Genomic DNA, 14,687 nt, shown 5'->3' with positions numbered 1-14,687 from the left:
TCACATGCTGCCTTCTGAGCCTCTGTTTCCTCGCCAGTTAAATGGAGACAGTAAGAATCTTTTTTTTTCCTTTCCTCGAGACGAGTCTTGCTCTGCCGCCCAGGCTAGAGTGCAGTGGCTTGATTTCGGCTCACTGCAACCGCTGCCTCCTGGGTTCAAGCAATTCTCCTGCCTCAGCCTCCCAAGTAGCTAGGATTACAGGCACGCGCCATTATGCCCGGCTAATATTTGTGTTTTCAGTAGAGATGGGGTTTCACCATGTTGGTCAGGCTGGTCTTGAACTCCTGACGTCGTGATCCGCCCGCCCCGGCCTCCCAAAGTGCTGGGATTACAGGCGTGAGCCACGGCGCTTGTCCTTTTTGTTTGTTTTGTTTTGAGACAGAGTCTCACTCAGTTGCCCAGGCTGGAGTGCAGTGGCGTGCGGCTCACTGCAACCTCCGCCTCCCGGGTTCAAGCGATTCTCCTGCCTCTGCCTCCCGAGTAGCTGGGACTACAGGCACCCTCCACCATGCCTGGCTAGTTTTTGTATTTTTAGTAGAGATGGGGTTTCACCATATTGGCCATGATGGTCTGGATCTCTTGACCTTGTGATTTGCCCGCCTCGGCCTCCCAAAGTGCTGGGATTACAGACGTGAGCCATGATGCCCAGCTAACAGTAAGAATCTTTAAATATATGTGGTTATATAAAGAATCTTTGAGATTCAGTGTAGCCTTTTCAGTTTGCAGATGAGAAAACTTAAAAGGTAAGGTCTGTGCTCTCGGGTTACTAGTTAGTGGAGCAAATGGGAATTTCTGCCTGAAGTGATGAGTGCTGCCGCGTGATGCCCACCCCATGTGCTAGACCGCGTGATTCAGAACGCAGGGCGGTAGACGTTTGGCAGTGGCGGAGGTCAGGGTGGGTTGATGTTGACAGGGAGAAGGGTGTGAGAATGACTCAGGGGAGCCCTGGGGAAAGCGGGGGCTGATGAGGTGGCAGCGCTGGGCTAGCACAACACACGCTTCTGACCTTCCACGGTAACAGCCACCTCTCTCCGCAGGGGTATGAAGGGTCCCTGATCAAGCTCACTGCGAGACAGGTAATTTCTCTCCTAGGGTTTTCTTCCTCCCAGCCCAGACCGACTGCTGAGCTCAAACAAGGGCCCGTTAACCTTTCCCTAATCTAGAGGCATCTGGTGGTACAGACTTGCTCCCTGTTGTCCTGTTTCTGACAGAGCAGCCTCTGTAGGTCCCACTGTCCTTTCACTGGCCGTCTGAGCCCAGCCAGCTCCTGGTCCTCCCTGTCTGTTTCTTAGGAATCTGGGAGCCCCGCTGGCTGAGGATAGTAAAGCAGTTAGCTGAGCTCTAGCTTTTTTTTTTTTTTTTTTTTTTGAGATGGAGTTTTGCTCTTGTTGCCCAGGCTGGAGTGCAATGGCATGGTTGAGCTCTAGCTTTTAATACAAGGAGGCCAGGGCCCGGTAGCCTTTGGGGGCTATTTGGGGTCTAGACTGATCCTTGGGAAAATGAAGTTGGAGCAGTTTTCAACCTATTGCTCCTTGATAGAACCAGAGTTTTCCCATGCCCTTGATACATTGGTGTCCCCTTTCTTGCTGGGGAAAACACTGGGACTTACTTTTAGTTATCTGCATGCATTAAAAACAATACTTTTACTAAAAGGGCGACGTTTAATTCAGTGGAATTAAGCTCTGTTGGTATCATTTCCCACAGGATATTCCTGGGGAGGGAGACTTGACTTTTGTTGCATGTTAAACTGCTGTTCCAGTGAACAGGGAGGATGTGGGCTGGAGTTTTGGGGGGCTTTTTTTCCTTTTGTATTCTCATCAGCAGGGCAAATACTGTTTCCACATAGATGATCTCTTTTTTTGTTATTTTGGAGGGAGAGGTGGAATGCTAGGAGAGATATAAGGGTGTTCTCTCTTTTTCCTACTAGCCTGTTGGTTTTGTGATCTTTGACAGCCGTGCAGGAGCAGAAGCGGCCAAGAATGCGCTGAACGTGAGTAGGTGGAGAACAGGTCTTCTCTGACTCACAGCCCTCTTAGGCAGTGGATGTGCAGATGTATCTTATTTCCCAGCCATCCCTGGGCAGAGTCCTTGGCGACACTGTCTGTGCCAAAGGCCATTACTCAAGGCCTGAGCTGCCTTTCCTCTGCCTCAGCCACCGTGTGGGCAGGTCTTTGAGGCGAGCTTGTTTATGGGGCCCTTCTCTACTCTCTGCCATTAACACTCTGGGTCCCCCAGAGTAAGCCTTTCTCTTCTTTTCTCTACCCATGTAGGGTATTCGCTTTGATCCCGAAAATCCACAGACTCTGAGGCTAGAGTTTGCCAAAGCCAACACCAAGATGGCCAAGAGCAAGTTAATGGCAACTCCAAATCCCAGCAACGTGCACCCCGCCCTAGGAGCACACTTCATCGCACGGGACCCCTGTGAGTGGCACTCTGAGCTGGCAGGCCCTCATGGAGTTGCATTTGGGGCAGACTTGCAGGCTCTTGCAGAGGGAAGCCCCTTTTCCAGGAGGCTTTTTGTGTCCACGGCCACCCATTTTTGAAACACCTGGTTTTCCTCCCTCCCCTGCAGCCTTCCTAGAATTTCTGAGCTGCCAGGGCTTCCAGCTTCCCTGAAACCTTCTTTAATTTCTCATTTGAGACGGGCTGAGGCCTGTCTGAAAGCAGGCAGGATGCACACCATGACAGGCCAATTTAGCGTGGCTTCTTTGCCTGGTCTCGGGGTCCTCTGTGGTTGGGGGTGGTCTGGCCTCAGTGTGGGGCATATGGCTCAACCATAGTGCTGGGTCCCCTTCTCTGTTTGGAAGGGGAGGCGAGTGTTCTGATGACGGAGGCCATTGTCTCCTGTTGTAGATGACCTGATGGGGGCTGCTCTGATCCCTGCATCCCCAGAGGCCTGGGCCCCCTACCCTTTGTACACCACAGAGCTGACCCCAGCCATCTCCCATGCTGCGTTCACCTACCCAGCTGCCACTGCCGCTGCCGCCGCCCTCCACGCTCAGGTAAGCCCTTTAAGGTTGGGGAGGGCGAAGAACAAGGGCTCTTAGCTAGCCAGACTTTGCATGTGCTTGGCCACTTGGCCACTGCTGTCCCAGAGCTGCAGCAGAACTCTTGTCTTCCTTGATGGTTTGAAAGCCCAGACCCCAGGGACCTATTTGTCCTCCTCTTGGGTTTAGGATTTGACAGGGAGGGAGAAGATAACCCACGAGTTCCCATGGAGGATGCCAGGCAGCCCAGCTGCGGTTCCCCAGCTCCGAGCACCCCTGCCCAGGCACCGACTGTGTTCTCCCATAGTGATGGGACTATGATTCCAGTCCTAACCTGGGTATGGTCTCTGGAGTCAGACCATCTGCCTCTGCCCCTTCCTGTCCCTTTCATCAAGCTCTTACAGATTGCTGTGCCTCGATTTTTTTTTTTTGTCATCTGAAAAATGGGAATGATCGGATAATCTGCCTTAGGGTTGTTGTGAAAGTTAGATGTCAAGACGAAGTGACTACTGAGTGCTAGGATGTAACCTAGAGTACCCTGAGAACGCCCTGAGTGTTGGCTCTCGCTTCCGTGAAGGCTGGACGCTGTCCACTGTGAACCTGTGCCGGGCAGGAAACAGGGAGTGAATGCTTCTGGGGAGAGTCGGGGCTGTTAGAGCAGGGCCAGGGAGGCTCTGTGTGGGGTGCTGGGCTGGGTGCCCAATGGGCAGGCAGGGAGTCAGGCTTTCCCCTGGCCATGCAGGCACTTCCTCTGGTCTAACTTGGCCACAAGTGCAGGTCACTGGAGCACTCTGCAGGGGAGGTCTCGTCCCACTGTGCGTGTGTCGGGGAGCAGTGGGGTGCCTCACAGTGGCAGTGACAAGTTGCAGCCAGGCAGCCACAGGAAGGGGCTGGGGGGCACTTTTGAGCCTACCTCAACCTTTGACCAGCCAGGTGATGAGCACTAATCCCCAGGAAGAGCTGCCCGGCCAGGGTGTGCTGTGCTGCTGCGAAGGAGAGAATTGAGGTTGCTGGGACCTGGCTGGGGAGCAGGAGGGGATGAGGAAGGAAAGCAGGAGAAGCCAGAAAGGAGGGTTCACAGGAGCCAGAGCTGAGGCGGGAGGAATCGGGTGCTCTGCCCGAGAGCTGTGTGTATGTCCATTTTCAGGCTCTTCCAGGGACTCAGTGACACCTGGGTTTGTCCAGTTCCAAAGCGGAAAGTTCAGATTCAGGGGCTGCTACCCTAGCAAACTGTTTTCCCCAGCAGGGGAATGCTCCCTGGCTCCGCAACGTTCAGTTGTACCGAGGGCAGAATTGTGGTTAACCCTGGCGCTCTTCCCCAGCTGAGCACCACAAATAGCTTGAAAATTGATCAGAGGATAAGGAAGGTGGTAAAGACCTTCCCCTGGAGGGAATTGTTGGGTATTTACTGCAAACTGGGTTCTGTGGCTGGAATAGAGCGGGGAGCAGGGAAGCTCATCCTGTCTGCCCTGACCTGGGCAGTGACTCGATGCTTCAGGTCAAGCGGATGTTTAACTGCAAGGCCCTGGGAGGCACTGGAAGGAATCACAGGCTCCCACCTCACTGGGCTTCTCACCTCTGATCCCAGCTTTGGCACCAATTGGCTACATGATCCTCACCTCTGTGTCCCCATCTGTAAAATGAGAGGGATAGACCAGATAAGGTGGAGAGGTTCTGCCCTATCCTCTGAATTGCTAGGCTGTGACAGAGGTTGGGAGCCAGGGACAATGAGTTTGTCAAATGAATCAGAGAGGGCACCTCTGCCCAGCCAGGTGGGGGTGGCACTGCTGTCTGGCCCTGAGCTCCACGCCACAGGGCTTTCTTCCTCCTGTTGGCTTCCTTCCCAGTTTTCTCCCACCCCATCCACACTCTGCAGCTGTCCGATTCTGGCCCAAATCCTGGTTCTCAACAGCTGTGGGACATTGGGCACGTTACCCACCATCTCTGTGTTTCTGTAAAATGATGATGATAATGCCTACTTGATAGGTGTGTTGTTCGCATGATGGCATGGAGTCACGTGATGGCATGGAGGGAGTGCTGTGAAAGTGCAGATGGTCGTGATGTTATTTAATATCATTATTGTCTGGGTCCCCTTGGGTCCTCTCTGAGGCTGGAGGCCTCTTTGTGCCTGAGTTCCTGCCTTCTGGCCTTCCTTGGACGGGGACTAGGATAGAGGCCACCCACCCCAAAGGATAGTGGCATTTTTGGGGAGGCAGGCTAATGGGAAGAGATTAGACCAGGGAGTCATTAGTTCTGTCCTTGCTACTCAAACTCTCTGGGCAGCCATTTCCTCAATAGTAAAACAGGTTGTTTTACTGTTTCCCGACTAAGAACATTTTATTTTTTTCCTTCCAACAGCCCCACTGCTTGCCCCCTGACAGTGCTGCCCCAGAGATAGGATATAAAAGTGTCTAAATGAAGTATGGACACTGTTGATCTTAAGTGAATTGTTCTGAACCCAAAAGACCAATAGAAGGACTGAGTTTTTCTGTGCCTGGGGGCAAGGAGGTGACTTCAGGAGAAGGTAGCAGCTGAAGGACAAGGTGATGAGAACAAGTACCTCTGTTCTCTACCCCAGCTGCATGCCCTTTGCCAGTAGCCCAGCCTGAGCCCAGGCCTCCACAGCTACGTGGCTGCAGAGACCAGACCTGCAGGAGGGGTCCTGGAGGTTGTTCGGTCCTGCTGTGTCTTGGCATGAGGCTACCTTGCCTGGCCTTCTAACCCTCTTGATAGAATCTTCCCCTTAAAGAGGGTGAGGCACAAAAGCAGCTGTGGATGGCAGGCCCAGTGGGGTTCAGCATAGAAAGATGGTGGCCTAAAAGCAAGGGTTCTCAGTGTCCTATTGCATCCCACGGTCCTCCCAGACTGGATTTCATTTTACATTCCAACCTGAGGATATGAGGGTCTTCCATGGCTTTTTTCTCCCCCTTAAACTGGTTCACCCATTTACCAGTGACCTTAAGGTTACATAAACTCCCGTGCCTCTATTTTCTTATCTGTATCATGGAGATGATAATAGCATCTACTTCATAGGGTTTTTGTGAGGATTAAATGAACTTAGTATATGAAATCTACCTAGAACAGCATTGGGCACAGGGGAGGTGCTTCATGAGCAGGAGCTATTATTGTATTAGCATATCTGCATTTATGGAAAAAAACAGGCAGTTTTTGTTCTCTTCCCTTTGGCTTATCATCCAATCCCCAGAAAACCTGTACTTTTAATTCTTCAGTTCGGTAGGTAGTTTGGAGCAGGTGTATAAGTAAATCTATAGGTATGAATCTTAGAAAAACTGCAATACATATTTAATCTTTTAAAAACTTAAATATTAGGGCCAGGCGCAGTGGCTCACGCCTGTAATCCCAGTACTTTTGGAGGCCGAGGTGGGCAGATTACCTGAGGTCAGGAGGTCAAGACCAGCCTGGCTAACACGGTGAAACCCCGTCTCTACAAAAATACAAAAATTAGCTGGGCGTGGTGGCGGGCACCTGTAACCCCAGCTACTCGGGAGGCTGAGGCAGGAGAATCGCTTGAACCCAGGAGGCAGAGGTTGCAGTGAGCCAAGATTGCGCCACTGCACTCCAGCCTGGGTGACAGAGCGAGACTCTGTCTCAAAAAAAAAAAAAAAAAAAAAAAACAAACCAAAAAAACTTAAATATTAGGACTTAAAATAAATAATAGTAAGTGTGGCTCCACATTTTGGATACCTGGCTAGTACACCATTGTACGAATGTGTCCAGCTCCCTGTAGATGGTAAATTGGTTTGTTTATACAGTTTTGCTTACTGATAGCTATACAACAGTGGATATCCTTGTGTGTACTTCTCTGGGCACCTCTTCTGTTTTGTTTTCTTTCTTTCTTTCTTTTTTTTTTTTTTTTTTTGAGACAGAGTTTCACTCTTGTTGCCCAGGCTGGAGTGCAATGGTGTGATCTTGGCTCACCGCAACCTCCGCCTCCGAGGTTCAAGTGATTCTCCTGCCTCAGCCTCCCTAGTAGCTGGGATTACAGGCATGTGCCACCATGCCCAGCTGATTTTGTATTTTTAGTAGAGATGGGGTTTCTCCGTGTTGGTCAGGCTGGTCTCGAACTCTTGACCTCAGGCGATCCATCCGCCTCGGCCTCCCAAAGTGCTGGGATTACAGGCATGAGCCACCGCGCCCAGCCATTGTTTTGTTTTCTTTATGATAAATTCCTAGAACTATGACAAGGTGAAAGTGTAGACTTACCAGTCTGGGTTAAATATTGTTTTAATTTCAGATGAGTGAGGCTTCCATATCTTTGGTTGTTTATATCTTTTTTTTTTCTTTCTCTTTTTTAAGTTATTTTTATTTTTTTGAGACAGAGTCTCACTCCATTGCCCAGGCTAGAGTGCAGTGGCATGCTCTTTGCTCTTTGCAACCTCTGCCTCCTGGGCTCAAGCACGATCCTCCTGCCTCAGCCTCCCAAATTGCTGGGATTACAGATGTGTGCTACCACGCCCAGCTAATTTTTGTATTTTTTTGCAGAGACGGGGTTTCGTAATGGTGGCCATGCTGGTCTCAAACTTCTGGGCTCAAGAGATCCGCCCACCTCTGCCTCCTAGAGTGCTGGGATTACAGGCGTGAGCTGTCACGCCTGGCCTTATATTTATTCTTATGTAGGTTCATCCCGTTGCTTGCTTTCTGGCATATCTTCTCAACTGGTCAGTCCCAGGATCTGAGAGACGGCTGAGTTTGCATCCTCCGCTCTTTGTTTTGAAGCAGCCCTCTCGGAGCCTGGTCACTATAGCCTGTAGGGGGTACTCTCAGGAGCCCCCGCTCCCCCTGGGCACAACTGGAGGCCCTGAAAGGACACTGCGGGTGCCCTGTCTTGCTGGCCTGGCCCCCTGGGGGTCTCCTGTAGCTGGAGCAGAAAGAAGAGCTCTAGGAAGGGATTGTGTGGCTTCTAGAGGACCCAGGCCACTGGCCTATGCCAGGCAACCGAAGGAAGTGGAAAAGCAGCCCTTCTAAATGCATTCTGTCTGCTTCAGTGGCACAGCTGTCCCAAGCCCAAATATGGGAGCTTTCCTCTACTTTCTCCCCAAGGAGTCCCTCAGGCTGGAGGGAAAGTCGCTGCTTGGGAAGCAGGAATCCCAGCACCTTGTAGCGAGAGTGTAGGGCAGGATCCAGCAGATATGCTGAGGGCAGCCTTAGGCAGTCATTCAAGGCCTTAGCTTCCCAGTGGTGAAAGAGGTTGGGTTGCAGGCCTCCTGAGCTCCTTCCATTCTGTCGTCCATGTTCTCCCCTTGTCCGGCCCTGCGGGACACCCAGCCCGTCAGGGACTTCCTTGCTTGGGGCTGCGGCAGCTGGAGGCTACATGAAGGGCCGTGGTCAGGGCCCACTAAGGGGCTCCCTGAGCTGGTGCCAGCCGCCGGCTTCTCTGATAGCAGCATTGCTCGTTTCCTCGTGTGTCCCTCTCTTGTGGAATAAGTGCTAGTATCCAGCCAGGTTTCTAACTTCCCACTGAGCTCCTGGGATGTGGTGGCTAGAATTCTGCAGTGTACAAAACAGCACCTAGAATTTGGCGGGGATAGGAACGGGTTCTTAGGAAGCTTCCATCAGCCCCCAGATGGCCTGGCATGGCTTACCCAGGAAGCAGGAGTTCCCAGTAGCCAAGTGGGTAACTGGGTCTGCCTGCTCCAACCTCAAGGGAGCTGTCTGCAGGCCCAGCTTCTACTCCTTTCCTGCCACACGCTCATGTGCTGCCCCTTCCCTTCCTGAGGGGACTCCGGCTCCCCTCCCTGGATGCTCATCCCCCAACCGCAACTCAAGGTCCTGTGTTGTCCCGCTCCCCCCGCCACACCCCTTTCCCTGTCCTGGGTCAGGCTGGGACAGACATGCTTCACCGTGCATAACTGGGGCAGGCGGCCTTCCATGCGGTCTTGGCAGTCAGCATACTTGCCTTCCAGATGACTGGCCCACAGGGAGGAGGGAACGTGTCATTTTCTTGACCAGTCTCTGGGAACCCAGCTTTGGGGCTACTGCTCTGTGGGGCCTTCTGGCAAGTGCCAGGGTTTAGGCAACTTCCAGGCACTGGTGAGGATGATCTCAGATAGCTGCCGCCCACCTGACATTATAGACCTCTAGACTTAGAGGCTTGTGATGGAGGGCATGGCACAGCAGGGGTGGGAAGGTCAAAACAGGAGCCTCAGCTGGGTCTCATCCATGGCTTCTCAGAAGAATCAGGACTGATGTTGGAGAGTCCTACCCCTTGGGGTCTACACGGACTTTGGGTTTTGTTTTGTTTTTTGTTTTGTTTTTTGTTTTTTGTTTTTGTTTTTGTTGGAGACGGAGTTTTGTTCTTGTTGCCTAGGTGGGAGTGCAATGGCGCGATCTCGGCTCACTGCAACCTCCGCCTCCCGGGTTCGAGCGATTCTCCTGCCTCAGCCTCCCGAGTAGCTGGGATTACAGGCATGCACCACTACGCCCGGCTAATTTGTATTTTTAGTAGAGATGGGGTTTCTCCATATTGGTCAGACTGGTCTCAAACTCTGAACCTCAGGTGGTCCGCCCGCCTCGGCCTCCGAAAGTGCTGGGATTACAGGCGTGAGCCGCTGCGCCCGGCCTTGTTTTGTTTTAATAGAGACATTATCTCCCTATGTTGCCCAGGCTGGTCTTGAACTCCTGAGCCCATGTGATCCTCCCACCTCAGCTTCCCAAAGTGTTGGGATTACAGGTGTGTGCCACTGCACCCGGCCTTACTGTATCTTTACATGCTGTCTTACCTGATCCTCACAACCACATATGACTTCGTCATTTCTGTCCTATAGTTAGATGAGGACACTGAGACCCAAAGAAGTCAAACAAAAATGTATGAGGCTCATTCTTTTCCTCCTCCTCCACAGAATTAGGAATTCCGTGCTGTGTCAGTAAAGGGGAAGGGCGGGTTGCTGGCACCACTGCCCCCAGCTGCCAGGGCTCCCGCCAGTATAGTGGCCCATTTGGATTGGGCTGATTGGGGTATGAGACGCCTGCGTGACTTTCCTTCACTGGAACCTGTGTCCTGCAGAGGAGGCACATCAGGCAGTGCACTCCCACTTTCCGGATAGAGAAACTGATGCTTAAAGGTGAGTAACTGGCCCAACATGTGCCAGCCAATCAGTGACAGAACCAGGACTCCAGCGGGGACACCGATGGCCATGGTTACCTGGCTTCCTGTTGAGGGAAGGTTTGCACAGCTGGCTCCTGACGTTGGCTTCTCTTGCAGGTGCGCTGGTACCCTTCCTCTGACACCACCCAGCAAGGATGGAAGTACCGTCAGTTCTGTTAGTTTTTCAGTAAGTGTTGGCCCCAGAGGCCCAGGACAAGTGTCCTAGACTCCGGCTCCCTGAAGGGCCGTAGTTCCTCCCTCTGCCCCGGGTCTCAAGAGCTTAGCCGAGCCCAGAGCAGGCCTGGCTTTAGCTCTAGTCCCACGCCTCTGCTCACGGCCGCCTCTCTCCCTCCCTCCAGGTCTGGTCACCGGGGAGGTGGTTCTGGGAATCTGTGGTGGTGCCGGGACAGGCGCCCCGAGTTCCCACTGCCCCCGGGCGGCCTGCACAGAGCTGCTGCCCTCCAGAGACTGTGAATCCCAAGCCTGACTCAGTGGACTGCTTCCTGTTCCCCTCCCTCCTCTTCCTCACCTTGTTCTGCACCCTCAAGCCTTTCTCCAATGCCTCCCAGGAGGATTTGGGGACTTTCTCCCTGGGGCGCCCAGATCCAGCTTGGAGGCCTCACTGGGACCTGGCAAGGCCTGACCTCCCGCCCAAACTTGCTTCTGTAGCTCCCCCTCGAGGAAGTGAGGTGTTTAATTTTGCACGTTTTCTGGCATGAATTAAGACACTTACACTTGTGTATATATGAGTGTACAGTTTGTTCTCACACTGTCACCGTAGCGACAGGTCCTGGCTCCCAGTGGTTCATCCTGCCTGGCCCCTCTCTCCTCGCCCCGCCCCTGCACCCACCCCGCTTCAGGGAGGCCCAAGTCCCATGGCCCCACACGCTTCCAGGCTCAGCTCCCACCTCCACCCAACAGATAGATGGGGTTTGCTTTTTCATTTCACATGGGGCTCCTCCGCTCCTGTCTTCTCGGATGGGCCAACAGTCATAAGAAAGCCCTCTCTGCCCGTTCTGTTCACCTCTCCACAGCGCACCCCGCCCGCCGCTGCTCCTCATTCTTTCCAAACCTCAAAACCAACCAAAACGTGAGAAGTATTTTTGTACCCTGTGTAACAAAATATTTATGCATCATAAAGGATTTTTCATGTGCGTACCATTAATTATTAAAGCGACCTCGTTCGCCCTGTCAGATAAGTTTAATGTTTAGTTTGAGGCATGAAGAAGAAAAGGGTTTCCATTCTTCAGCAGTACGCCTTTGTGTCTGGCATTTGTTTAAGAAAATGAAATGAAGGAAACACTGTGCAATGTTTTTTGTTTTGAGCATATCAGTGCTTTACTGTCAGCCGCAGCTGTGACCGTCTGGCCATTTCAGAGTTGGGAGATGAGGCGGCTGTTGTCATTGCTGATCCTGTGAGAATGTGAAACTGGATAATATATGAAATGCAAAATAAAACAAAATCAAAATGACTGCTCTCGGCCTTTGCTTCCCCCTTCCGTGGACGCAGACTGCCATTGGGAAGGCAGAGCCAGAGAGATGTGGAGTCGGGGGAAGGAAGTGAAGTGAGCCTGGCCCGCTGGCAGCTGGCTTGTGACTGTAAAGGTGGTGGGGGAGGACCTTGGAGCTCACTTAGCCTCTCCTGCCTCCCTCGTTTGTAAGCTGGGGAAACAAAGTCCAGGGTAAGTGACTTGCCTAAGGGCCTGGCAGTTGTGGCTTTACTTCTTCAGGTTCCAGGCTGTCAGGGTAGGGAGAGACTCCCTACACCAAGAGCAGGCCCCCAGGTGGGACCTTCCTGGGGGAAGGCAGTGATATACTCGGCTTAACCATTTACGGCCTGTGGTCTTTTTGAGTCTCGCTCTAGTAGAAGAGGACTGAGGTTTGGGCTGTTGGGCTCTGCCAGGTGGTGTCTGTCCTTGGCGTGCCTCTTGTGAGGCTGTGCTGGAGGGAAGGCTAGGACCTGGAATCTTGCCCAGAAGGGGTTAACCTCATCCACCCTGTAGTCTTTGGGCTGCAACTCTGATTCCTGGAGCAGGAGCAAATGGGTGTGAGGCTCACGGAAGCTGTGCAGTGCCAAGAGCCCAGGCTGGCCTGGGCCAGGTGTCAGGATGCCCGTCATGGCCCTCAGTCTTACCTTTTGTGACTTGGGGTCTCGGGTTCCTCGTCTGTGAAGAGGTTGCTTGAAATCCTTTCAGACTCTTACTGGAGGGCTGGTGTGCTGAACTCAGGGTTTAACTGTCTGTTTTTTCATCCACTCCTGGGAGAGCTGCTCTGCACCGCACCCCACCTCAGACCCAAAGCCGTGCCTGGAAAGGGAGGACAGCAGAGGCCGCGGAACCCCCCTCCCAATAGGTGTTGCTCCAGCCTTGCTCTAAGCAAAACTAAAGTGGCTGTGGCTGGCTCTGGTCACTTCCTCACTTGCACCTCAGGTGACTGCTCCCCACCTTACCCCGTCTCCTGAATCCCAGTCCTGCACAGGTCGGCTTGGATCTAAGATGTCAGTGCTGGTGAATGCGTCAGCTGGCGACCCAGGTGCTGTGAGGGAGGAGGAGGAGGAGCCTGGCCAGGACCAGGCCCTTGCAGGTAACCCTGGGTGTCTGTGGGCGAGTTACCTGGACCTCAGAGGATGGCTGTGTTCGTGCCCAGAGGAGTCCGGGGTTACTCGTCTCCCGCGCTGTGCCCCTTGCCTCGCTGCAGTATCAGACCAGCTGGCAAGGCCGCCCAGCCTTCAGCCCCTGCCTGTGCTGGTGGGGAAGCTGCTCTGTGTCCTGTGGCCCCCACCCAGGGCCAAGCCGAGGGCTGACCTACTTCATCTGTGTTAAGAACCAGTGGGTCTTCCTGAGGTCGTGAATTATTTAGCGAAGGTGCCTGGGCCTTTCTGAGAGGGGCTAAGAAAGCTGCTCTATAATTTAAAGCCCCTGCGCCTGCGGCTTCCCTGGGGGGCCTCCTTCATGCTTTAGCGAGCAGGGCCCAGGCCTGGGTCTGAGCGGAGGAGGAGCCGGGGAAGGAGGAGCCCTGCAGCCATTCCAGAGGGCACTCTCAGCTGGACTGGGGGCTTTTCTCAGTGTAGGGCCTCTGCAGAAAGGCCTTAGTGAGCAGTCATGTTTAGACTGAACTTGGGTTAAGGAGCCTTCAGTAGATCAGGGCTTCCTGGCTGGGGTCAGAAGCACCTGTGTCCTGATTCCCTGTCCTGCTCTCTTTCCAGAAAGCAGCTCGTTATCCCCAGAGGTGTTGAGTCCTGATCGCAGTTGAAAGTGTTTCTTCCCTTCTGAAAGGGAGTTAGGCATCTGGGAACCACCAGCATTCTTTCCCCCACTTCTCCCACCCACAGATGAGTCTCACTGTCACCCAAGCTGGAGTGCAGTGGCGTGATCTCGGCTCACTGCAACCTCTGCCTCCTGGGTTCAAGCCATGCTCCTGCCTCAGCCTTCCAAGTAGCTGGGATTACAGGTGTGCACCACCACACTGGGCTAATTTTTGTATTTTTAGTAGAGATGGGATTTCACCATGTTGGCTAGGCTGGTCTTGAACTCCTGGCCTCATGATCCGCCTGCCTTGGCCTCCCAAAGTGCTGGGATTACAGGCATGAGCCACCGTGCCCAGCCTCCACCAGGGTTCTTTTGGTGTGAGGTCCCTTCCCAGCAGCGATGAAATCCCCCCGTTGGCAGGAGAGGCTGTCTTTCCATGTAATCCCCTGCCTGCAAGCACACAAGTGAGGCCAGTACTAAACAGATGCTTGTGAGCCACTGGGAAGCCCCTGATGCCCCCCTGCCCTGGCCAGAGCCAGCTCTCCTCGCAACAGAGATGGTGCTTGTCACCCTGACTGAACCATCGTTGGGTGCTGCTGCCTAGCCAGCATTTTTCTTTTTCTTTTTTCTGTTTTTTTTTTGGAAACAGGGTCTCTCTGTCACCCACGCTGGAATGCGGTGGTGTGATCATGGTTCACTGCAACCTCTGCCTTCTGGGCTCAGTTAAACCTCCCACCTTAGCCTCCAGAGTAGTAGCTGGGACCACAGGCACACACCACCATGCCTGGTTAATTTTTGTATTTTTTGTAGAGACCCAGGGGTTTCATCATGTTGGCCAGGCTGGTCTTGAACTCCTGGGCTCAAGTGATCCTCTTGCCTCGGCCTCCCAAAGTGTTGGGATTACAGGCATGAGCCACCATGCCCAGCCCTGGCCAGCATTTTTAAGGGATGTGACTTATCTTGGAGCTTTCCCAGGCAGGTTCCTAGGTTCCAGGCTGTGTGGCCTGACATGATGCGTCCCTGGGGATCAGTACAAGGTAAGAGTGCAGGCCGCATGGGGTCCAGAGTTCTGGGACAGGGGTGGGAGTGGGGTTGGGGGGTGATCCAGGCCTCCCTCATGCCCACCGTTCTGCCCCACCCTGCCCTGCCCACACGTGCCCCGCAGAGCTCCATTTCCTGAGGTCTGGAATAAAGCCTTTGGATCTTGAGTTCTTTGTCAGAGGGCAAATATCCCTGAGAAACCAGGCTAAGTCCGTCAGAGGAGGGAAGTAGGGCAAGTGCCAGAAGGGGACTGAGAAAGGGAAAGGTGGAAAATGGGAGGATAAAGCCTCCTGCAAAGGTATCAGG

The 14,687-nt window shown here is 53.2% G+C and overlaps 1 protein-coding gene across 2 annotated transcripts in view; it reads left to right on the top strand.

Moving 5' to 3' along the window:
- RBPMS2 (RNA binding protein, mRNA processing factor 2) overlaps nt 1–11,564 on the top strand; it is a 35,622-nt gene extending 24,058 nt beyond the window's left edge. For both annotated transcript variants that reach the window (XM_055362565.2, XM_031002488.3), the window contains 6 exons: nt 1,038–1,076; nt 1,928–1,990; nt 2,271–2,421; nt 2,854–3,002; nt 10,210–10,279; nt 10,452–11,564. In XM_055362565.2, coding sequence (XP_055218540.1) covers nt 1,038–1,076; nt 1,928–1,990; nt 2,271–2,421; nt 2,854–3,002; nt 10,210–10,272 — 465 coding nt within the window. In that variant the 3' untranslated portion in view covers nt 10,273–10,279; nt 10,452–11,564. The remainder of the gene's footprint in view (nt 1–1,037; nt 1,077–1,927; nt 1,991–2,270; nt 2,422–2,853; nt 3,003–10,209; nt 10,280–10,451) is intronic.
- The last annotated feature ends 3,123 nt before the right edge of the window (nt 11,565–14,687 follow it).

The sequence above is a fragment of the Gorilla gorilla genome, chromosome 16, assembly GCF_029281585.2.
Source record: "Gorilla gorilla gorilla isolate KB3781 chromosome 16, NHGRI_mGorGor1-v2.1_pri, whole genome shotgun sequence".
Taxonomy (NCBI): Eukaryota; Metazoa; Chordata; class Mammalia; order Primates; family Hominidae; genus Gorilla; species Gorilla gorilla.
This window is presented reverse-complemented; position numbering and strand designations above follow the sequence as displayed.